Here is a 24,156-nt window from a genome sequence, read left to right on the forward strand (position 1 = left end):
ATTACTTAGCGTGAAATGTCCATACAGAAACTTAAATAGTAAAGAGTAGCAGACATTAAATTGTTGAGGTGAGTCGAGATAGCCCATAGGTAGGCATCACCGCGGTAAATAGGAAAAACGACTTAAAATACCGCGCTGCAATCACCGTTTCTCTATTTAATTCAATATTTCAAATTTATAACTAATCTTACCTGGTTCATCATCAGTGATCGCAGACAAGGGCCGCAAATGTTCCAACGAGTCCGCTCTCGCGAGTGCATCAGGCGCGGCGCGGAGAGGCGCGGCGGGGGTCGGGGCTGGAGCCGCTCCCCCCGCGCCCTCCCCCCGCGCGAACACTAGCTCCACCGCACCGTCGCTGGGGAACGACGGGTCTAGGAAAATAAATATATGTCATAGAAAATCTAATGGACATTCTGATGTAACTGATTTTGAAATTATTTCTATAGTTACGAAAAATTGATATCGATCGCCTTTCGTAAGATTATTTTACAGGTTGTATTAAACATTTTAGTGGTATTTATTTAATTTTGGCTGTGACTAGATAACTTTCCTTACTTTCAAGGTCAGTTATTCATGAAAATATTAATATTGAATAGTTAATAAGCTTGACACTGCCAGCATTTCATATTTTGTTAAAATGTTTTTTTTTTTTTTTTTATATAAATGCATTAGGTATAAAAAAGGGTTGAAAATATGAAATAAGTGCACAGCACTTCGCAAGCGTGTATAAATTACAAGGTGACAGTTTGTACAACGTTTCTATTATAACAATATTATTTGAATAGAAATAAGCTTTGTTAGATTGTGTTAATATTAATTTGTAAAGATATTCTGTGCGACATGTGCTTGGAAATTGTGTCTTATGCTTTTACAAGTAAGAGCGATTTCAAAAACAATCCGGACAAAATTACTCTATGAGTAGCAAATAATTTTGTTACGTAGAAGCAATTTTACCCAGAACGTTCAAAACGCGCTCTTATGTGTTATAGTTACCATGCAGAGCGTGGTCTAGCTGTAGCTTAGTGAAGGAGAGCGTGTGGTCGGCGACGGCGCAGGTGTGGAACTGACACGCGAACACGAGGTGCCGGGGCGCGGCGTGCGCGTGCGCGGGCCGGCGGTACGCGCGGACCAGCACGTCGCCGCGGAGGGCAAGTCGCCCCACGCCTACCGTCCAACCACCGCCGTTTACCATGTACAGACCTAGGGAATATTTACAAAAGGCTTTCTCACTGTGGACTGAAATTCTGGTGAAAGGCGATATGATAAATTAATGTTTAAAAAAAATCCACGGACATAATATTTATAAATTTCATAATAGGTAATCATTAATGATGGTAATTAATTGGTAATCTCTAAATGAATTGTACAATGCGCTAGACTAGAACATATAAGTGTAATAGGGTGCTGTCTAGTAAAGGAAAGACCCGATAGTTTTTAACCGTGCTCTATATCTACAGTTAGTGACATTGAAATGTGACTCGTTTTAGTGAAAAAATAATATTGTAGTATAGTAGTAATATATGGAGAGCTCTTACCTGAAGTATAGACGCAGGTGTAATTTTCGTAGATCTTTAGGAAGGCGATGGTAGGAGTGGATGGAGCTGCGAGTGAGCCCGCAACACTGACGTGAGTCAAGTGGAGAGGCGCTGAATTCACCCGAATCTGACCAGCCAACAGGCCCGCGAATGTGTCGATGTATCTAAATTGAAAGAAAAAAATATCTCTATGAATAAAAAAACTGCTTTCAGTCAGTTATTGATACGTACGTACGTACATAAGTGGAAGATAGCAAGCTGATACTTTATTAAGATTTAATTTTATATTTTTAACATAGCATGATATAAAGTTGAATAAATATGATAAGATTTAATGGTCGATGGTTGTAAGAATTGACGTCGTTGTGTATCTTCTATCTTTAGAAAAAAGCTGGGCAAATTTGCTAAAATGTAATTTAATTAGTGATTAAATTTATTCACTGCTATAGCATTATACTTCGATAAATATCTGGCTTTTCCACAAATAATGAAAATAACACAAACCGTTTGTTAGAAGGCAGCGTGAACACGGGCACGCGGTCGTCGAGGTAGCGCCGCATCGCGTACCGGTCGAGCGCGTGCTCGGGCGCGCCGCATATAGCTGAGTAGTGCATGTACGCGGCTACCAGGACTCCCAGGCGTTCGCGGTTACCCCTAGAAATTAATACTTCGTGAACATTTTGAAATAATACTTTTTTAATCATAACAGAAAGCTCTATCATGTATTTGTTTACTTTTGTATTATAAACATAAAAAATCTATTATTTATTTTTGACGGCGAGAAAATTGCGTAGTATCTATGTTTTTGAAATTATAATAAAATTGCAAATATATATATCAAACATGAATCCTTCATGAAGTACAATTAATAAGAGAATAGATCTGTCCATTCGAAAAACTAAATTAAAAACATCATCATCATCATAATATTATGACAAACATAAGGGAAAAAGAAACGGTTATTTATATATTTTATTGTCATCTACTATTGCGTCACAATAATAGTGCGGTTAATGAATCATCGTTTATATGCAGATTATCCGAGGAGTGAAATAATATATTTAACATTTGCATACATTAAAAACATTAAGCGCAACAGTTATCTATTGTTTCACCCACATTCATTTACTAGTCACTCATCAAGAACTATGATGAGCAAAATATATTTGTTCGTGAAACTTCAAGAATCATCTACATATGCAATTTTATTTACTAACCTCTTGCTACTATGAAAACTTTTTTTATCAATCATAAAAACTCCATTGGGAAATACATATATGTATCATAGTACCTATTGGCATAATTTTTATATACTATTTGTATTTTTAAATTACCCAAGCATAGTATAATAACATGCCTTTGCAAGGGTATAAAAAATTATTCTTATGCGCCTTAAACATAAGTATGAACTGTGGTATGAACGGACCTTAACCATGTAATGACAATTTTAAAAAACTAGCTTTCCGCCTGCGGCTTCACCCGCGTTTTCAAAAAAAAACTCGCATAGTTCCCGTTCCCGTGGGATTTCCGGGATAAAACCTAGCCTATGTCACTCAGAAATGATGTAGCTTTCCAACAGTGAAAGAATTTTTCAAATCTGCCAAGTAGTTTCGGAGCCTATTCAATTCATACAAACAAACAAACAAACAAAAAATCAAACCTTTCCTCTTTATAATATTTGTATAGACAAAATACGAATAAATTAATCAACTAAAAATAATTACCAAGCGAGTAATATAGCGACATTCTTAGGATGTGCAGCGAGCCAGCTCTCTATATGCTTGCAGGCCGCACAGAGCCGTTCGAGCGGCGGTGCCAGGTCGCCCGGCCAGCCGAGCGAGCGAGCCCGTCCGAAGACGCTGCGAGCTGTGCGCGCGTCGCCTGCTGCGTCCCCACTCACTTCGAACACCTGGAATGTTTATATGGTAAATAATAATAATATATTTTTTTAATTAGTTACCCGTTGTAAAGATATATCACCAAAAAAGTATGAATGCGTAAGATGATAGGAAATGTCTACGCCATTATTGTTTTTGCATTGGTGAAGACGGTGGAGATATAAAATTATTATTGTTCTTTTTAGATAAAAACATGTTATATCTAGGTAAAGTGTAATCAGCTTTGTTAATATTGCTAAAAATAAATAATTGGAATTTTATAATATCTGTATCGATTGCCTTGCATCGATTTATTAGCCAAAAGGTATTCGTGTAAATATTTTTTATCTGAATTATGATATTAGTAATAAGGTCTATCTAAATTATCACTTCAGTTAACAAATCTATTATCGACAACAAAATATTTACCATGAAATGTTCGCCGTGTTTGTTGGACAGCATGTGCGCGGCCTGCGCTTCCGCCTGCGCATCCCTGTGGGGCAGGTGTAAGGCCAGCATTCGTTCCGCCACATAGCAGAGGTCGAGCCGCGATGCCGCGGCCGGCCCACTGCCGCCTGAGTAACTTATTGAACGAGGACCACCCTGAAAATTATTCATACGTCATTTTTTAATTTGAAAATATGTTGTAACTAAAAAAGAAAATAAATACATCTATATCGTATCCAGTATTAGCTAAAATAAATGAACTTGTTACTAAATTAACAAGTTCATTTATTCGCAGGATGATTTTTGAAAGAATTTATTGGTCTGCACTTATAGTGTTATAAGTTATAACTCTCTTATTGTTGAATGAAGTTTTTGTTAAGTAACTACGAGTTCATCTGCATCGGTACAAAAGAGTTAACTACTTTAAGGTAATATAATATTATACGAACTTTAAATGTAAAACTTTTCTTTACTCAAGTACAATGTTTATTTAGTAGATCAAACACCCGACATCGTAGGCGCGACATAGCTAAACTCCGTGAAAGTGACACAAGCTGTGCGTGGGCGCTCAGTAAACGCAATGCGACGCCTCTACTAAGTTCATTCTGCCGTTAATCCAATCGTTTTGACTCTACTACAAAAGTAACATCTACAAATATAATCGCCTAAACTGGATCACAGTTTATAATCATGTATTTTACGATAAGCTTCTTAAATATGCTAAGCTCCATATAAAAACGGATATTCGTGGCGTTGTTAGTAGTAATGGCTACTGTAATGGTTTCCTTTGTCCCAAATTGACAAACATGCATTGTCCGAAACATTGGGCAACCTTAGTTAAGAACTACACAATAGTAAATATAAAGTAAAAAGTGCTTACGTATTCTCTTGCGAAAGTCGGTGCTCCAGGTGTGGCTGGGGCGCTGACTGCTCTAGTCTGAAACAATATAAGATAAGAATACTCAATGAAATTGTAATAGGTACATATTAGTCCGTTGATATCATTAGAGACAAGGCCACTTGTCAATAGGTTTTAAATGTAGAGTTTTTTAGAAGTAATTTAATCCGCATCACTTTTTGTGTACACTGGCGCCGACATCTGACAGTCGGTATTTTAATATCTTCAAATTCGATAGAAGCACAGCTATAGAAGCGTGATTTAATAATTGTCTATTTTTAAATATTTTCACAATTTCACATACATACGTTATATTGCCACAACTAATTGGTTAATTAATGAAGAAAGTAAGCTTTTTTGATTAATTAATATTTACGTAACGCTTTTTAGTGAAAATAAATTTCACTTTATATTTATAAAACTTTGGCATATTGCCATGAAGGGAACATAATCGGGTATATTGGTAGGGTCAGTTTGATAAATGATAGCTAGGTGTGGCCTAAGTGATTATTGCAGCTTTACCAAGGGTTTAGCTGCTAATTATTTTTACTGCAATAGAGCATTGTTACTTATCGTTATATGTACGCAACCAAAATTTATCTTTCGCGTTAAGCCTTTTTGTTAAATTAACAATAAACTGAATTCTTTAACAGTTTCAAAACTTTATTAAAACTGAGTAACATAAAACAGAAAATAGCTTATAAATTATTGAAATCTAGCTTTTTATCGTGATTTACTGCAAGTAAACGTGAAAATAATATGAAGTACATCTTTTATATTTCATAAACGTAACTCCATCCGTTACAGTAAAATCGTGCACTTGGATCTTAAATCACGTAAATAATTACATAAGCACCTTCAATATTGTTTTTCCTGTGTGTTGTATGTAAATGAGGCACGTATTGCGTTTCAAACCCGCCGTATTGTGCACAGCAATCCCTAGGAATTGGTTTAATCTTATCATTGAGCAGATCTCAGCGGAGCTCGCGTGGAATGCGCCTGGCTGCATACTACACATATCGTCTCAAACGTAATATTATAGTTGCACTCTTGATTGCAATAATCAATAGTGAAATGAGACATTCTGAATATGCGTGTTTATTATTTATTTGTGTATCAAAATGCTAACTATTCTAATCATACTCTAATCGACACTATCTCAAGTACTATAATAGACCATATATATTTTGTGTTATCATAAATTAATACATTTTAATTTAAAACTTATTACAAAAATGACTCTACCACATACACTGAACATTGCCTCTATTTAACTCAATTCAATATATTACCTGTATACCTATTTTGTTTTATCATAAATACATTTACAAACGCAAGTACAGCATATAACCCTCATGACTCTCAAACATGCGTAACAACATTGGCTCTATCAGACTCTATATGAACATCGACGAATGCTATTGAATAGTCAATAGACCTAAACAAAGAGAAGAACTGAAGAGTAACAAGCCACACACCGTCATCACGTGCTTATGTTTGCGGTGTCCCCGGTCCGGCTCCCGCTGCAGGTGGAACGCCGCTCGCCACAGTGCGAACGCGAGGCGGTGCAGCGCGCGCGCAGCGTCGCCTTCCTCGCATGATCGCGGTATTCGACGCATACTTTATCACTTCCCGTATTACACTTCATCTTTTACATTGTTTGGAGATGTGGAGTTTGAGTGAGGATAAAAAGTTTTATAGAAAATTTTATAATTCACTATTTTTAACACTTAAATTGACTCTTTTTCAATTGCATCAATTTTTATTTAAGTAAATATTAGGTTTATTTTTGCCTAATTAAAAACATAAATGTATATTGATGATTGTGTAGCAACATAATAAAATGTATCGGGGCTGTTATCGAAAGGAAATGTACGAAATTGGAGGGACAGGACTTCCGTAGTAAGGGGCATGCGCTCCTGCACTGCGACACTTTATACACCGCACGCATGTATTGTATCTCAATACGTACAAACTTTTACTTGACTGTTATCTTTGAATAAGTTCTGTATTATATTTTCAGAATAGTTTTTTAGCCTGACATGAACTAAAATTATTCTTTGCAATTAATATTTGAATCTTTGCTTCCTGAAAATTTCTATAGAACTCTTAAAAAAAAACCAAATGCAATCGTTTTAAAGAGGATTTTTAACACTATTCATACTCAAAGCTAATTATATCCCCCCGTATAACCCTGACCTTTCTAAACTTCGTCTGACATACGAGGGTTAACAACCTTGGGGGTGGGGCTCATCTAAATAAAAGATCGTCAAATCTATGAAAGTGAGCGGTCACTGAATGTTCCGTCTCTTAGATCCTTTCATTGCGCCCCAGCTGTTTATGTTTTTCTATTTGTCCTGTCGATAAAAGTACGGATGGCTCAGTGTTCAGTTTCTCATATCTCACATGCATTACGCCTTTCGTTTATTTTTAGTGACGCATGTTTCTTTTACTACTCTTAAAACCTTGAAACGTTATACTGAGAAGTGAAATATGTTCTTATAATATCCATTAAAGATTAGTCAAAAATAGAAGCAATAAAATATTAACTGGTTAACGCTTCCAATATATCTTATATAAGATTTTTGTATCGTACGTATCTCTATACAATTTCAATCATTTACGATTTATTATGATAACTATATTCATTATATTTGCACAATTCAAGTGGCATATGTAATTTGCATGCGACTCAGGCTATCAAGAATGGTATATCTTATCAAATGTAATCTTAGTGCTTCATTCTCTTGTCTTAATTGTCTCAGACATTTCTACATGAGATAATAAAATAAAATTAAAGACATATTAACTAAATCACATATTCTCCTTTCAATTTTATTCAGAAATAAAAAAAAACTAAAAAGAAGTTTCAGGATATTTCAGATTTTTGGTATTTGAATTTAAGTTTAAAACTTTTAACACAATTTTTAGAAGGGATTTATACGAAAAATTTAACAATGGATCACACCACTTTACGATGCACTTTATACAGTTTTCGTTTACATAAAAAACTTCGCGTAAATCCGTCACAGTTCAGGATAAAAGACAATGTGGCGCAGGAACCAGCGCGGCTCCGGGAGGCAGCACGGGCACTGGCGAGGCGTCTGCAGCGCACCGCCGCGGCCGTCTCGCCGCCGCTCTGACGCCGCGCGTTACTAGGCAACCGTCATCTTATTTTCGCACCCCACGGTACTTTTCAAAGAGTTTACTATTGCATTACAAACATAAGCTCAGTAATTATGGCCTTAATGACTTCGCGTAGTTATGTTTTTTACTGTTAGTCGATGAGTATTGCGATTTGTAATATTATTTTAACACAGTACATGTAATTGGTATGCAATGCAACCTTGAGCGATCTAACCCAATTTCTTGCAAGAAACTTAACGCCTGATTTTGTCATAATATTATCTTCAATAGTAAAGCATGTAATAAAAATTATTCTTTCCTAATTTCCTTTTTCTGCGTTAAAATGTCAATATCTAATACTTGTATACAATTATTTAAATATGTAATTGAAACTTAAATTGATATAAATCACGCTGCACTTTGTTGTACCGAACAGAGCCCAATATTCACAGAATTCAAAGGTAAAAAGAAAACATTACGTAACTGCTATAGTTCATTCACAAATTGAGGGCGGCGCGGGGCGCGGGCACTTCCGTAAACACACGCGCGTGCTCCCGCGGGCCGCGGCTAGCATCGGATGTAGGGCTACTAACTAATAAATTACCAATTAGCTTACTAAATTGTATTGTTGCATAACTGCCCAAAGGTGCAGGACGTATTTTTATTTATTATGTAGAGTCACATGTATTATAGGAATAAGTAGGAGTCATTTTTGAAATTTTCGATTATTATTTGTACTTGCCAGATCGCGTGTGTCTTAATTGTTTAGTCAGTGTAATTATCATATCAAAAATAAATTAAATAGTAATATGACATTAATTTATATTAAAATGGACATCTTCTTTCATTTTTGGTAGAAAACAAAATTAATTTGTAGTTAGTGTAAACTCTTAACTACGGTAGCTAATAAAGTTCCCTTAATAATTACTCTAAGTTAAGCGTATTTATTATTGCTCTACTATTGTCTTTGTTTTTGTTATATTATCGTAAGCTGGCAACTAGAGAATCCAATCCCGCATCAAAATCGCGATCCCGCAAGCCTGCGGGATTAAGATCATCAATCCCGCGGATCCCGCGGGATTTGCGGGATTGATTTTAATTATTATTATTTTTGTTTAATGTAATTTAAAGAAAGAAAATACACGCAAATATTTTTAATTATTCTTATCAACATGAATCGAAGTTATCACTTATATTATAAATTAAATATAATGATGTTTAAGACAATACAATATTCACAATATTTCACGTTTCATATTAAGATTTTTATTTGATTTTACTTTTAGATTTGATCTTATCTTGTTGCATAAATAGCCAGCGGCGGAAAAAGCACGCTCGTCTTCCACACCTGTAGGCGGAATTGACTTTACATAAGTATAAACAGCTTCCAAATACATACTTCCCCCAGACGCAAATCCCCGTGCGCCGTAGGGGAATCCCCAGTCATAGAGTACTGGAACTGACATTGATTACGTTCCGTTCCGTCCGATAATAGTTCCGATCATCGTCTGAGCCTATTTTTCTTACTTTTTTTCAATCCCGCGAACGTGCGGGATCCCGCATGAGTAATCCCGCATTTTTGATCCCGCAAAAAAGGTGCGGGATCCCGCATTAGCGGGATCCCGCGTTTGCGGGATTGGATTCCCTACTGGCAACCATGTCGGTATCCTAGCTGGGTTGCTTGAATAACAATTATAATTAGTTGCCCTGAATTACATAAATTAAACAGTAACTGTTTGAGCGTTCAATGTTCCTATACTGTTATCTATCAACCAATATGATCAGATGAAAGCAATTAAAATTAAAGAGTTTATTCATATATTTTTAGTGTTTAAGAATCGAATTGTATGTTTGATATGTAACTACTTATTTAGATGAACTCCTTCAAAACAAAAATCTATTACCTACGACAAGACTTTTACTTTACCTAGGGCCATTTCAATCAATATTCTTATTATTTAGATTGTTCGGAACAAATTACATACCTATGCAGAATCAAAATAAACTTCTTAAAAGCCTATGTTCAAGTTAAATAACCGTCTTGCACGTAGAAAACGTACTAGGCTTTTATCGAGCACAAATCGAATCAATAAAAATAGCTATTAGGACTTCCTAACACTATTTAATTTCTTATAAATACATAGAGAAATTTCTCACGGGTCGGGCCTATCTCCGATGCCCACCTAAGTAAAAGGGCAACTCGTGTATGCCAATCACGTATCTCATTCGATCAGTTTGCCGAAGGCTGTTCTGGCGTATATAACTTTATATGTCAACTCATACTTTCGTCGTAATTCTAACGAACCGTATTAACTATACTCCATAATTTATCAAGTCAAAGGCTATAGACGGAGCAATTAATTCGTCAGGGAACTTTCTAGATGCATTGAGATACAAAACTGATTGAAACGCTATCACGGAAAAATATGCAATTTATATACGATTTCAAATGACCCTTAGCATTGCTTATTGACGCTTTCGTAATATATTATAAAGTCTAGTGTTCCTGCTTAAGTAGGTCTTAAATTTAAATTTGTACCTAAGCAGTAAGCACCCTAGTTATATTATTTATACCAGTAGATAGATTTGCCGCTACTTTTAATTAATTAGTCAACATATAAACATATTTCAACATAACAATATTATTAAAAACTAGCGGTCCGCCCCGGCTTCGCCCGTGGTACATAATATTTACGTTTTCTCTACATAAGAACCATCCTCGTACTTCAAGGAATATAATAAAAAAAGAATTATCGAAATCGGTTCAGCCGTTCTCGAGTTATGCGCTTACCAACACATTTTGCGATTCATTTTTATATACATAACTAGCGGTCCGCCCCGGCTTCGCCCGTGGTACATGTTTACGTTTTCTCTACATAAGAACCATCCTCGTACTTCAAGGAATATAATAAAAAAAGAATTATCGAAATCGGTTCAGCCGTTCTCGAGTTATGCGCTTACCAACACATTTTGCGATTCATTTTTATATCTATACTAATATTATAAAGAGGAAAAGTTTGTAAGTATGTATGTAAGTATGTATGTATGTATGGTTTTCACGCATAAACTACTGGACCGATTTCAAAAATTCTTTCACCATTAGAAAGCTGCATCTTTACTGAGCAACATAGGCTATATTGCATTTTCAAAAAAATTAGAGATCCTTACCAAAAATGCAATAATGTAACCCAAGGTGTAAAAAAATCCTCAATAAAACTTCTGTCATCGCGTGCGCTGCGGAATCTATTGAAGATAGAACAAAAAAATGTTCTACGGTATTATAGAATGGATCAATATCTACAAGAAAGTCCGCGATACCATATGTCCATCTTCAGTAGTTATGTTACTACAACAACTTTTTTACGTTTTCAAAGTAAATAGAAGTGCCGACAGTAATCAAACCATGTTATCCATACACATATATTAATCCTTATCCCATTAAATGATGTTTTATTATAGACTGTTTCAATACCAGCAAAATACTTTTTAAATGAAAAGAATTGGATATTCCATTCAAAAGATATAACGAATTTTTAAAAGTGTCAATCTACAGAAAATAGTAGGTATACTGTTCGAGCAGGCCGTAGTGCGGGGGTCACGGAGGAATTCTACCAATATGCGTCTAGACGGAACACAGTGGGGTTTTGGTCGGTAGGAATCCGACATAACCCACGGCCCCTCCCCCGGAGGCCGTGAGTATCTATGAAAGATTTCCCCACTAAAACAAAAAAAAAAGGCCGTAGTGCGGGACGGGGTAAAGGTGATTTTCATGTGATTAAAAATTAAACCTATAGTCCGACCTATAGTAGACTTTTCACTGTAACGATATCGCTATCTATGCGGGTGAAACCGCAGGGCATTGCTAGTATAAGATAAACGGCCTTACTTATAAAAAGTTAAACAATGGATAAATGTCAACTATTTCCTACCATAGCTGTGTCCTGCTCTTGCTCACATGAAACGTCATTCATAAAAACAAGACAGGTTATTGCAATAACTAATCTATTGCATAGCGAATGGGTAACATTTTATAAGTAAGACCGATTGATATAATGTAACTGTCATATCCTTTAAAGCAAAATATACATACTACCAAAACCGTGAGATAGAAAAGTAAATATAAAATTATTTAAAAGGCGTAATGTTCCGGAACACATTTTAGTCTAAATATTTACACGATCTGAAACCATACCAACATATTATGTATTTTGAAGTAGTTCAACTGGTTCTTTATTTTATTAAGGAACAAAATACAAATGTTTAGTTATTTTGTAAGCATATACAGGGTGTCCCACTATTGGTATACTAAGCGCGAAGGGTCTTGTAGTCTTGCTTTTACTGATCACGTAAAAAATATTTAAGCAACAAAATTGCGCCAAAAATTTTTTGCTAAATTTTTCCTTAAAATTCATGTTTTCTTCTCTAGCTTCGCGCAGCCGGCATATAAGCCGCTTCGCTAATGTGAGCATTTTTTCTATGAAAACATAATCTTAAACGATAGCTCACGTGTTGGCGGCATAGTTGGCCGGGTTTATTGTTAGGGGTGTTTTAAGAATTCATCTATTTGAAAAAAAAATTCATCTGGAATTTTTTAAGTATTTTTTACGTACTCAGCGTATGCAAAACTATAACCTCAATTGAGCTTAGAATACCATCGGTGGGACACCCTGTATATTTTCAACTGTTAGTATGAGAAGAGAATTATACACTGAATGTAGCTTACAATTATTTCGCAGTCAAATATGTATAGTACAAAATAATGCTCTTTACTATTTAACTAATTCTATTAATATATTAAATTTAATGTCATATGATTATGTGTGTTGAATACCAACTTGTCGATTAGATTATCATGTGGTCTTTTGAATACGAGCTTTTTTAAGCTTTTGGTATTTATTATGTAACTAGCGGTCCGCCCCGGCTTCGCCCGTGGTAGGTACATATTTCACAATAAAAGGTAGCCTATGTTCTTTCTCAGGGTCTAAAGATTATCTGTGCCAAATTTCATCAAAATCGGTCTAGTAGATTATGCGTGAAAAGTGAAAACCATACATACATAATTACAAACCTTTCCTCTTTATAATATTAGTATAGATATCCTTTATAATAATCATCTCTCAGAAGATTTTGCATGATATCGATGATATATTTTGTAGGTAATATTATGATAACATTTGATTTAAATATTAAACGACGTCGTGTGTGTGATCTTCACTACATAGTATAAAACAAAGTCGCTTTCTCTGTACCTATGTCCCTATGTATGCTTAAATCTTTAAAACTACGCAACGGATTTTGATGCGGTTTTTTTTAATAGAAAGATTGATTCAAGAGGAAGGTTTTAGTATATAATTAAATATTAATTATGTTTTAGACAAAGTGGGCGAAGCCGCGGGCGGAAAGCTAGTATCTTATAAAGTGTGATTTTGATTTTGCCTTGCATACAATTTTGCATTCTTTAAGATGTAGGTAACTTATAAAAATATATTAAATATATTTGAACAGGAAATATCGTGTCTATATTGTAAACGTTTAAAAACGTGAGTGATATCATCGGTTTTTACATCTGTTTTATGATTTCCTAAAATATGAAGAAATGCTATGGCGCCTTGGGATATTAAATGATATCGAGGTACAATACGACCAACGTAACTTGGCGGGCCTGAACATAGCCTCTACGAACTTTTGCGCATGTACACTCGTAAAAAAAGTGTTATAGACATTTATTTCTTTTAAACTGAAATTCGAATAAAAATTTCCTTATACAGAGACCAAGTACAAATAAAATAAATATCAAAACGCTATGAGACATAAAGCAATAAAAATAACCTAATGAATTCAGGATTCACTCAGCAACTCTTAAAAAAACTTTGTCAACATTTTTTACGCCTTCTTCTTTTTCTTTTTTAAAATACTGCGTTAAATCGAATATTATTTTTCTCGCCTGGCGATTTAAAACCATATTATGCTTTGGTGGCATCTTTGTTCGCGAATAATACAAAATTCCAAGTAGAATATTCCAAATTATCACTAAAACAAACTTAAACACGAACAAATTTAAACTTAACACTCAACAATATAATAATAACAAATAATAACGATCAACTCAACGAAAACTTTTGTAACCGCCTGTACTCAAGACAGAGATAGCGACACGAACACGACACCAATGTTAACGTGTGACTGAGATACATAATTGCGTACCGAGAATTGCCGAATATGCACGAAGTTATACGACGTAAACAAAAAGGGATGTCCACTATGCGTGTCTGAGGATATTGATTAATCGATTTTTTTTTCAAATCGATTGAAATTGAATTGTGAAATATATTTATATTTAATTTTATAATAGGTTTCAAATATTCTCAATCAGTCCTTATTGGTGGTCGTTTATAAATAAATGATATAATTTAACTAAATCATGTCTTACAACCATGAAAATAAAATGTTATTAGTTTTTTTTTGCTATTAAACTCGAAATCTCTTTTAATAACGACAAAATCAATAAGTTTGTAAAGCTATTTCGTTCAGTATCTCATATAAACAAAAATCAATAAATTTCAAATCGATAAAAATCGATTGCGATATTCGTTCGAATAAAGGGATGATTGTGTTTACATAGAGTCAATCCCTAGCCTAGATCTCCGCCCCGCGCACGCCGCCTCATGCCACCATTTCGTTCCTAAAAAACGTTCGTGCGCAGCCTTCTGCGCGAAGTTCAGGCCCGCCAAGTTACGTTGGCCGTAGTGTATACCGTGAGAAAGGTTCGCGATTTGCTCAGGCCAGATCTCTTATCCCGCCTCCGCGGCCCCTTTGATAACCAGTTTTTGTCTATAACAATTTGTTTTAATCACGCCTATTGATCCATATCGAAAGTCCGAATTTATTTTTTTCAATGCAACTACAAATTTAAAAACGTAAAACATTTTAAATTTATTTGAAGCTGTAAAGATAATGTTCATGTTTTTAGTCTATTTAGATAGGTACCTGGATACTCTAGGGAAAAATTTTCGTTAATAACTTCGTAAAGTTCGTAATATCATAAATTGAACTAAATACACCGTAAAGAGGAGGAGAAAACTTACGACGCAGAGAGATAGATACAATTCAAAACAAGAAAAAAAAACAGAATTATTTAACATCAAGAACTAAGCAAATATCGTGTTATTATTACGAAATATAAAAATATACGAAATTCGAAAACTATTTTGCCTAATAAATCATACATTGTATAAACCAGGCGCTACCTTGCTGAAAAATGGTTGTCAAGTATTACACTGTAGTCATTATTCAACCGAAAGTTTTACGACACAGCCATTGTTTGGGTGTCGAAATTTATTTATAGTGACGTGGCTAACAGGGAGAGTGTAGACCCATCGATGACACCTGATGCGATGAATATCTTTGCTTATACCACGGGTGGTCCCGTCATATCGCGAACACTAACGAATTGTAAATATCAACTCCCGTTTGTTTTATCTGATTTATAAGTATTAGCATCATAAAGGTTTATTGGACATATTGCAGGAAATCATTAATACTAAATACAGTACGGTCATCAATTTTGAACCAATGGCATTGAATAAATATTAGAATGTTAAATAGCTTAATAATAAATCGTTTAATTATTCACAATGTCAGCCATAAAACAAATGTCAACAATTATAAATAGGTACCTAATATTTAATTGAAATAAACACAAACATCTACACTGATCATAAAGTCGTAGCAATATGCGGTTACAATAAGCGCACCGTAAGTAATAACACAATATATCGAATTAGAATCAATGTAATGAGTACTCGTCCTTGGTATTTACTATGCAAATATATTTAAAACTAGAAAATGCCAATCATAGATTACCGGATTATTTATACTTTAGGTAGACGTAAGAATAATGAGATCATGTCTATAAATGAATAGGTAATAAAATATCTATACACTTTGCCTCGCAGACGACCCTGGCAGACCTCTGTAGCGTTTAAATTTTAAACATTGTAATAGCGATACTTGTTCCCCAGAATATATAAACACAGTTATATAATGGCCACTGAATATTTATCTAGCAAATATGTTAGATTTCTAGAAGTATTTTATTATTTAAGTCACACCTCTGTGTGTCAATGTATTTAAAGTACGATTGTTTTGCAACAGTAAGGCATTTACTAAGTCGTATTGCCTCACTCTTCATTGAAAGTAAGTAGCCGGTTTGTATGACACTAGAATTAAAATGTGTCCTTTAAAATGGTTTGAGCTTCTTGTATGCTGTTTATATCTTTATACGGCAAAACACAAATTATCTTCTCAAATACCTGTTTAAACCGTCTACCAAATAGCTAACAAAATCGTCTTAACACTAGCAATTGTAGTCTTTAATGCAAGGTATTTAAGATTTCAGTTTTCGTATAACGGAGATAGTAGGTGTAGGCAGAATTCACTTACTCTTTGACCTTCACTCGCATCCTAAATTATTCAGCCCCGTCTTCAGATGCTGAAACAAACTCTTATTTTCCTTCGTATCTTTTATTCATTTTACTCGTGTAGCGCTGATTTATTGCGCTTTATTTTATGTGACAATATGTTTTGCTCACATGTAGATATAAAAATATATAATTCACATTAAAAAAGACCCTATCTGAGTGCAATTATTAGTTTATGTATTTGATGGCCATGATATAAATTTAAATAAACATTATTATAATATATAACTTTACATGAATTGATGATGAGATATTTATAAGGATTTGGCAACCGTCAGGTACATAGAGCGACTTTTTTATGCCATGTAGCCTTTAGTTACATACATTTATGATACATTACTCCATTTACCATGTATGAATAGGTCCGCTAATAGGCACATTAGCGCATCGGAAGAAGGTCTTCAGTCGGCCATCAGTTACTCATAGACACAATTACCCCATTACTCGAATGTATGGGGTCATCGTGATGAATGTGATTCCCGCAAATCAATATTAATGACGTTGAAAGATATTTATTTGTTGCTGTAGAATCATCACCTCATATTAACATATAAGATAGAGTACTTATTACAATCTACATAATGTGATCAGCTAAAAATAAAATATTAAGCGTAAAACATTTTCAGAGCCACATGTTGTTCTTAATCTTTGGCCACTTAAAACGAACTTTTGGGTCATTATTCTTTCAAGAATAAAAATAAATGATTCACTTAACATGGCGAATTAAATTGTCTCCGTTGATATTTATCAGTGTCTGGTAAATTGGGAATGATCTGATTGTCCGTGTCTCACACGAAGTGGGATTATATCTTATGTTTGAAAAATAACATTTTCCTTTTTAACTTCTCAAAATATTACCTTCCTCATTATATATATATCTATGAATTATTAACTGATATATATTATATATCTATGAATTATTAACTGATAGTCCGATATGAAACGCAGTAGAGTCTAGTGCTAAAATTTTCAATCATATATTTCTCGCTTTGATTCAAAATAGCAACGATTACAAACATAATAATATGTATTTCGATATTTATATGACTTACTTATTCACATAAAATTTATATGCTGTGCACGACGTTAAACATATCATTAGTACGATTTTATCACTCCTGCTGCATTATAAAAACACTGGCGCATAAATAAATGACATCATTGCATAACGTTGTATGTTAGAGTGCGAATAAAACATCGTCTTCCTTTTTGTTGCATAGATTAATTAAAATGTATTTAGCAAAATGGTACTCATTATTTCTACAATTCTTAGCGATCGAATCTAGCGCTTCTAAAAATCACAATATGTATTGAGTATTAGTGAATAAATATATCGAAAGATACGTCTTCCAGAGCAATAACCGAGGGTCAAGTCACTAGCTCTGAGTTTAAGGTACATTAGTGAACCAGCGGGAAGTAGAAAATCAAAGCTCGCCAGCACACTGCATACCGCAGCGGCCCTGGACTTGTCGATTATTATTTACGATCAGTTAACGCAAATCTGAGCTCTGAATGGTTAGTTCCTGCAGAATAATGTATACTCACACAAGCTCACCATTTCTGTATAATGGACATTCCATTGAATTGATTTATTTCACGCTGTATTTCATCATTCGTATGTTATATTCGATTTTCCAAAGGTTAAAGACGTGTGAAGCCTTAAAACAATGAAGATAAGTAAACATTACATGTTGTAACTTTCTTTAATTACTGTTTCGCATATGATACCTATCAATTACCTGCAGCTTAACTGAAAGTTGATAAGAATGTACACAATCAAAACTCTTATAACTACGTAAGTCAAACTTAAAAAAAAAACGCTTTACAATAATTCCGAATAGAATTATCCGAATTTCCCAATTAAACTTTATACATAGTATATGTATTACAATATGTCGTTGCAACTTACCGTAATTGTGTCGTAAATGCCGTTCTGGTCATCTCTCTGTGGTTCGCGTATGGTGACGGCTCCCTGCTTCGTGGGCTCCGTCCGCAAGGGCGGTGGGGACACGGGCAGGGGATCCCCATTGCGTGACCAGGTCCGATGGATTTGCCAACTGGTGTCCGAAAATCTTGCTTTGTCCTGTACCAAAATAGATTCAATTTAAATAAATATTAATAAAATATTAAAGCTAGGTTTGTATTACCTACTCTCTTTTTTATTTTAGCATTTAACATATTTGTAATTACATGGGTAATTGTAGGTTGTTGACCTAATTAAGGCAATATCAATTAGCTATTATGATCGGAATTCAATAAGGATTCATTATTAGATTCCTCGTCCCGTCCCAGTCGCCATTTTACCTACAGCATATTGCATTCAAATGGTAATTATTTCTTGCTCATTCAAAGGTGCTATTTAGTTGTGTAAATAACTAATTTCTTTTAGTGAAAACACCTCTTGTCTGAACATTAGACCGTCGCAAATTGAGTTAGTGTAAAAAGCGAAGTGTATAATTAGAGATACTATTAGCGAGTGTCATGAGCTCTCCCAAACCCTCACGACTAACGAACGCTTTCATATCCGTGTTAAAATGATAATGAACACCATTCTCCAATTGTTTCGATGTTAGACACGCAATTCTGTTAGTGGCACACCTAGAAAACATTGATCTCCGTACAGATGGAGGAATCTGGCGTGAGTCCATGACTCCCACATTGAGTTATGATCTCAGATCGATCACGTCTCAAGATGTCCTTAATTTCCTTGTCACGTTCCGACGGTAAGCTTGCACTTCTTTGTACAACAAGATGTGACCAACTCATTTGACCTTAATACATATAAGATTCTAAATTAACCTAATATCATGGAAATATTACAAGAATATGCTTCAATCCTTTCTTTATAAAATATGTTATATAAAAAAATAGATGGATATGAAATCATTTTCTATTTTATTGCCCATTATGTACCAATTGTGTAATTTATTTATTTATTTATTTATTTATTTATTTATTTAAAATTAAATACACACAACAGGTCGCGATCTTGCCGGACCCATAGGCGACATATCAATTTCGGGAGCAGAACGCAACCCAACAAAATGTGTACAATTACTACTATAATGAGATACAGCTTACAGTTATTTAAAGCGTGTTACAATAAAATCATAATTAAAAATTCCATAATTAAATACTAGATATAAAAGAAAGACAATTAAAATAATTAAAATAATGCTTTCTTATACAATAATAACAAAATTACAAAATTAGACAACTAGGACATCATTTCACTATTTGACAAACATGTTCTTTAAATATGTTTATTCGATGATCAAATATATCAAAATCGGGAAATTTTTTGGATAAATCATTGTATAAACGGCAGAAACGAGATATAGGGTTATAAAAAGAGGTATTATTCCTGGTTAAGTATAAAGAAAAAGTATTGTTAGTCCGGAAGCGAAATGAAGCATTAAAATTAACAGTTGACAGTAGCGACAGAGAGTGGATAGATGAGTGAACGATTTAATGTAAGGAAGGAAGTAATGTAAGAAAAAAAGTTAATACCTACCTATATTGTGAGGAACAATAGCAATTTATGTAGATATTATGAGCGACATATGTATATAATTATATAAGTTTTTAAAATTTATTTAAATATCAAAATTACATTGTTGTTCAATATACCTATATATAGCTTATAGCCAAATAATGCCGCACGTGTACATTTGCTGTTTCATATTATGGGATAAATATTTCAAAATTTACTTATCTTTAAAAACATTGTTGCATAAATATAGTGCTTCGATTTACTATTTTTGAGATAAGATAGTATGTATGATACGGTGCATCGTTTGCAAGTGCTTTAAAATCTAAAAGATAACGTAAAACAAATTGTATGTTAAATATATGCGAGCTAGGATAGAGCTGTGTAGGATTGACCTAATGAATGTAAAATTATACAATTGATAAAGTTGATAATTGAATCATTGTTTTCTCTAGCATATTCCACACCATAAACGCTCTTAACTTAGCTGATTGGATTTGTATGGAATTGGTTTTGGTTAAACCCTAGGTTTTACATGACAAGCTTTTATCGCGATCTGCAATATTCCAATAGGACAAAGGAAGTTGTACATTTTTCATGTAACACATTTTTGGCTATCATATTACGAACCTCGTGTATTATAAGATAAATGATTTTGTTACAATAATTATAACCTTTGCATGTATACATTTCGCAAATGCTTAGTTTATTCAGTTTATGGAATTCCATTTCGCTTTAAATCTAAGCCTTAAATTTTTCTTTGATCCTATAAAAGTTTATTGGGAATGAGAAAATTATTTCATATATTTATAACAAACTAGCGGTCCGCCCCGGCTTCGCCCGTGGTACATGTTTACGTTTTCTCTACATAAGAACCATCCTCGTACTTCAAGGAATATAATAAAAAAAAGAATTATCCAAATCGGTTCAGCCGTTCTCGAGTTATGCGCTTACCAACACATTTTGCGATTCATTTTTACACGCTTTATATTAGCTTCACCTGTATGTTTGTTTGTTTGTAACCGACTTCTTTGGGAGCGATTTTGACCCACTTTAAACGGCCAGATTTCGTTCAAACTTTGTAGATTTATTGAGGACCGATGACAATACACAAATTTGATAAAATTTTCTATTTTTTAGTTCGGTTTTCTATGAAAAGCGTGTTTTTTAGTTTTTTTAAACTATTATTATTATATATAAGATACACGAACGTAAGGGCTATTTCTCACATATGAGCGTAAATGCGTGGGTGTGTACTGTATACATGCACTTAACATTTCTTTCCTACTTTCAGCGTGTTTCCGTGAGATTATCCATTTTATATGAACAAATAAACGTTATTTTTTATAGTTACTATGAAGTTTTGTATAACAATATGATTCCATGCACGAATGTGTTAATATTATACAATCGTCATTAGACCTTTAAAATAAAAATAGTTGGTCCGAACTCCGAGTTATATCAATATGATAGGTGTCAATGTTGTATATCATTGCAATTTTTAGTTAATTTAATATATGGTTAGGAATGTGTAATCATTAACCATACTATAATCTTTTCAGGTATGAATAAGCTCACAAATCTCACTTTACAATAGATAGAAATATAGATAAGATTAGTAGTAGTTGAGTATTAAGCAGTAAAGCAGATTTTTCAATCATTAGCATTTATGCTGAATATTTAAATAATTTATTTATCCTATAATTTAATAAGTATTTCACTTAAACAACGTGAAAGCTCTATTTACACATTTCAAAGAGAATTATGTTAATTAACTTTCTTTGTTAAAATTTGTGTTCACTTAAATTATAATGATAAGATAAAATGTTTGAAGATGTAAAATTGAAAATCATTCTTGTTTACTTGGGAGTGGGGAAATTGTGTGCGTTAGTGAGAGTGAGAATTTAAATTACTTTTCAACCACTCTTAGAAGTTGGTTTGCATACGTAAACTGATTAAATAAATATGAATTTATTTATGTATCTGTCTAGTCATCACGAGAAATAACCAAAAAACATAAATATGCGAGGTCGAAATTACATTAGTGTTTACAATAAGCTGATTTATAATTATACGTTTAAGAATGTAAACATGTATAGAAAACCTGATAAGAAATAGACTATGAAGTTACACTGAGGTGCTGTATTAACACGAGGTGTTATTCGTAGAAAACTATTCAATGTAAGGTAAGTAAACTCGTAAAATATGAACGGATGCACTGTAACTTATTTGCCTCGTAAATTTAAATTTAAACCTAGAGTAATAAAATAGGTTTGTGCTAAACAAATCTGTGGATACTGAATTATATCTTTTATGGATTTTTAGATTTCTAGAATTCTTTCTTCTCTTTTTTCTATGCCTGGGTAATATAAATAATATCCTTCCGGTTGCCTGTTCAATATCAAGTACCTATATATTTGTGCCGGCTTATTTCCGAAAAGCCTGGATTGAAATTGTTAATTTTCCAGATGCTTTATAGATATAAGTAAAGGCGATATTTAAAAAAATGAATAACGTTAGAATCACAGATTAGTAAATAGCAGTAGCTACGTATGTAGAGCGCGGCGCAGGAGGTAATCCTAGATAAGCGGAAGATGTCGCGGGTGTCAGTGGATTTACGCTCTACTGAATAAACTTGCGATAGGTTTAAGAACCTATTTAAGCATATTATTTAACATATTATAATGTAATCTTCTATCAAAAGGGCTTACCAGTTAGTTGCCAAAAGCATTGTGTAATAAGTTATAAACACATAAATATAAGTTTTGGCAGCTTATCCGTCTTCTACCGTCCATAATCAAACAGGAGAAAGTGAGAAAACCTTTGGCAGCCAAATAAATATCGGTGTACGATACTGCTATCAAGGTCTAGTTATACTTTCAGTTTTCACACGTTCTTCAGTGTGTTTACGCTACTGATAAACGATATCATTTAAAGCAGATTAAACACAAACATCGCTAATAGAGCACGTTGTACAAACAAGGGGCCAAGGACAATTGGTCAGCCCGTACTAGAAACACGATTACTGCTATTGATATGAACGCTCTTGGTCCCCTTGTTTTTGCTTCCCGTCCGGTTTCTTATTGCTTTTGCCCTTGAATTCCTTGGTAATACGAAACATTTTTATATAAATATAACCTTTTTGTCGATCAATATTTATGTTTCTGCATTTAACGTTTTGTTTTAACGGTGTTTTTTTTTCCAACCGATGAATTATAATTCTGAAATAGGTACTCTAGGCTCCTTTTAAACGTTTTATACCATATAAACTACAAGTGACTACCACCAAAATTTTATGGATATTGAACAATCATTGTAGTAATTAATTCTGAAGATGACAGTTGAATTGCAATTAAGGTTTACCGATTGTTGAAAAGTAAATTTTTGCATCCATAAGCTACTTAAAATAATAATGTTGTAAACTTTACTAATAGTGAACAAAAAATCATCCTCAATGTAAATTATGCTAACGATTTCGCGAAAAAAGCAAGAGCGGCGCGGCGGAGCGACGCGTGTAGCGGACTTTGATAAGATAACCTTGCCTTTCAATTTATTTCGTACAACGACCGAAGTAATAACGCGTTACGTTGACGAAAACTTCTAATGATTAAGATAATATATATTTAACAGCATAGTAGCAGTAAATGTATAATAACGAAGCATTAAAACTATAAATTAGAGGAGTTAGGTAGGTACTCCCGACCCAGGTAATGTTTGCTGAAACTAATCGTCCACGAATGAGCAATCATTTGTTCAGTTCATGAGCGTTGCTAAACATAGTCGAGATAATATTGCAATTTATATAGCGCTCGCTCTATTATAAAATAGGTACCTCATCTTCAAAAGGATCCTCCGTGCGGGAAACTCGTTTCTGTTTATTTTCGCTGAATGACAGCCTCCTCTTGAATAGCTTCATCTCAGTTATTGTGACAGCCGTTGGCGCCCGCAAGTCACGGTTTACATTGGGATGCGACTTATTGTTGTTTTAATCCATCACTTATTTAAATAAGACGAATACATTGATGCATGTTTAACTCCGTTACAGTGTATGTTATCACTATGTGTTATTCATAATAGTAAGTGTACATTTTCACAAAACCTCAAAAGCGAATTCGCGTCATTCAATGAAGGTAAACAATGGTTTGAATAGTTGCGCTTGCGGCTTGCCGGTGCCATAGAGCGGAAGGTGCGCCGCAGAGTGCGGTCAGGTCGCGCGCCAGCCGCGCACTGCTCGGGGCTCATGCTCGTGACACGCGCCTCTACGCTACGTCATGTCACCTTTGCGCCAAGACAACACATCCAC

At 34.1% G+C, this 24,156-nt stretch overlaps 1 protein-coding gene across 5 annotated transcripts in view; it reads right to left on the reverse strand.

Annotated features, from left to right (window-relative positions):
• The window catches only part of by (focal adhesion protein tensin), a 78,684-nt gene that overhangs the window by 15,200 nt on the left and 39,328 nt on the right, over positions 1-24,156 (reverse strand). For 4 of the 5 annotated variants that reach the window (XM_090113491.1, XM_090113483.1, XM_090113508.1 and 1 more), the window contains exons 5-12: positions 18,273-18,446; positions 4,740-4,796; positions 3,842-4,015; positions 3,260-3,444; positions 2,040-2,189; positions 1,536-1,699; positions 994-1,200; positions 192-371 (exon numbers count right to left, since the gene is read on the reverse strand). In XM_090113491.1, the coding sequence (XP_089969617.1) occupies positions 192-371; positions 994-1,200; positions 1,536-1,699; positions 2,040-2,189; positions 3,260-3,444; positions 3,842-4,015; positions 4,740-4,796; positions 18,273-18,446 (1,291 nt within the window). Of the gene's footprint in view, positions 1-191; positions 372-993; positions 1,201-1,535; positions 1,700-2,039; positions 2,190-3,259; positions 3,445-3,841; positions 4,016-4,739; positions 4,797-18,272; positions 18,447-23,685; positions 24,068-24,156 lie in introns of those variants that run through there. The other variant, XM_090113515.1, reaches the window with a different exon arrangement.

This window comes from Colias eurytheme, chromosome 2 (genome assembly GCF_061535395.1).
Source record: "Colias eurytheme isolate Ceu_HAF_F1 chromosome 2, ilColEury1 Martin Lab GWU primary, whole genome shotgun sequence".
In the NCBI taxonomy this organism is placed as follows: Eukaryota; Metazoa; Arthropoda; class Insecta; order Lepidoptera; family Pieridae; genus Colias; species Colias eurytheme.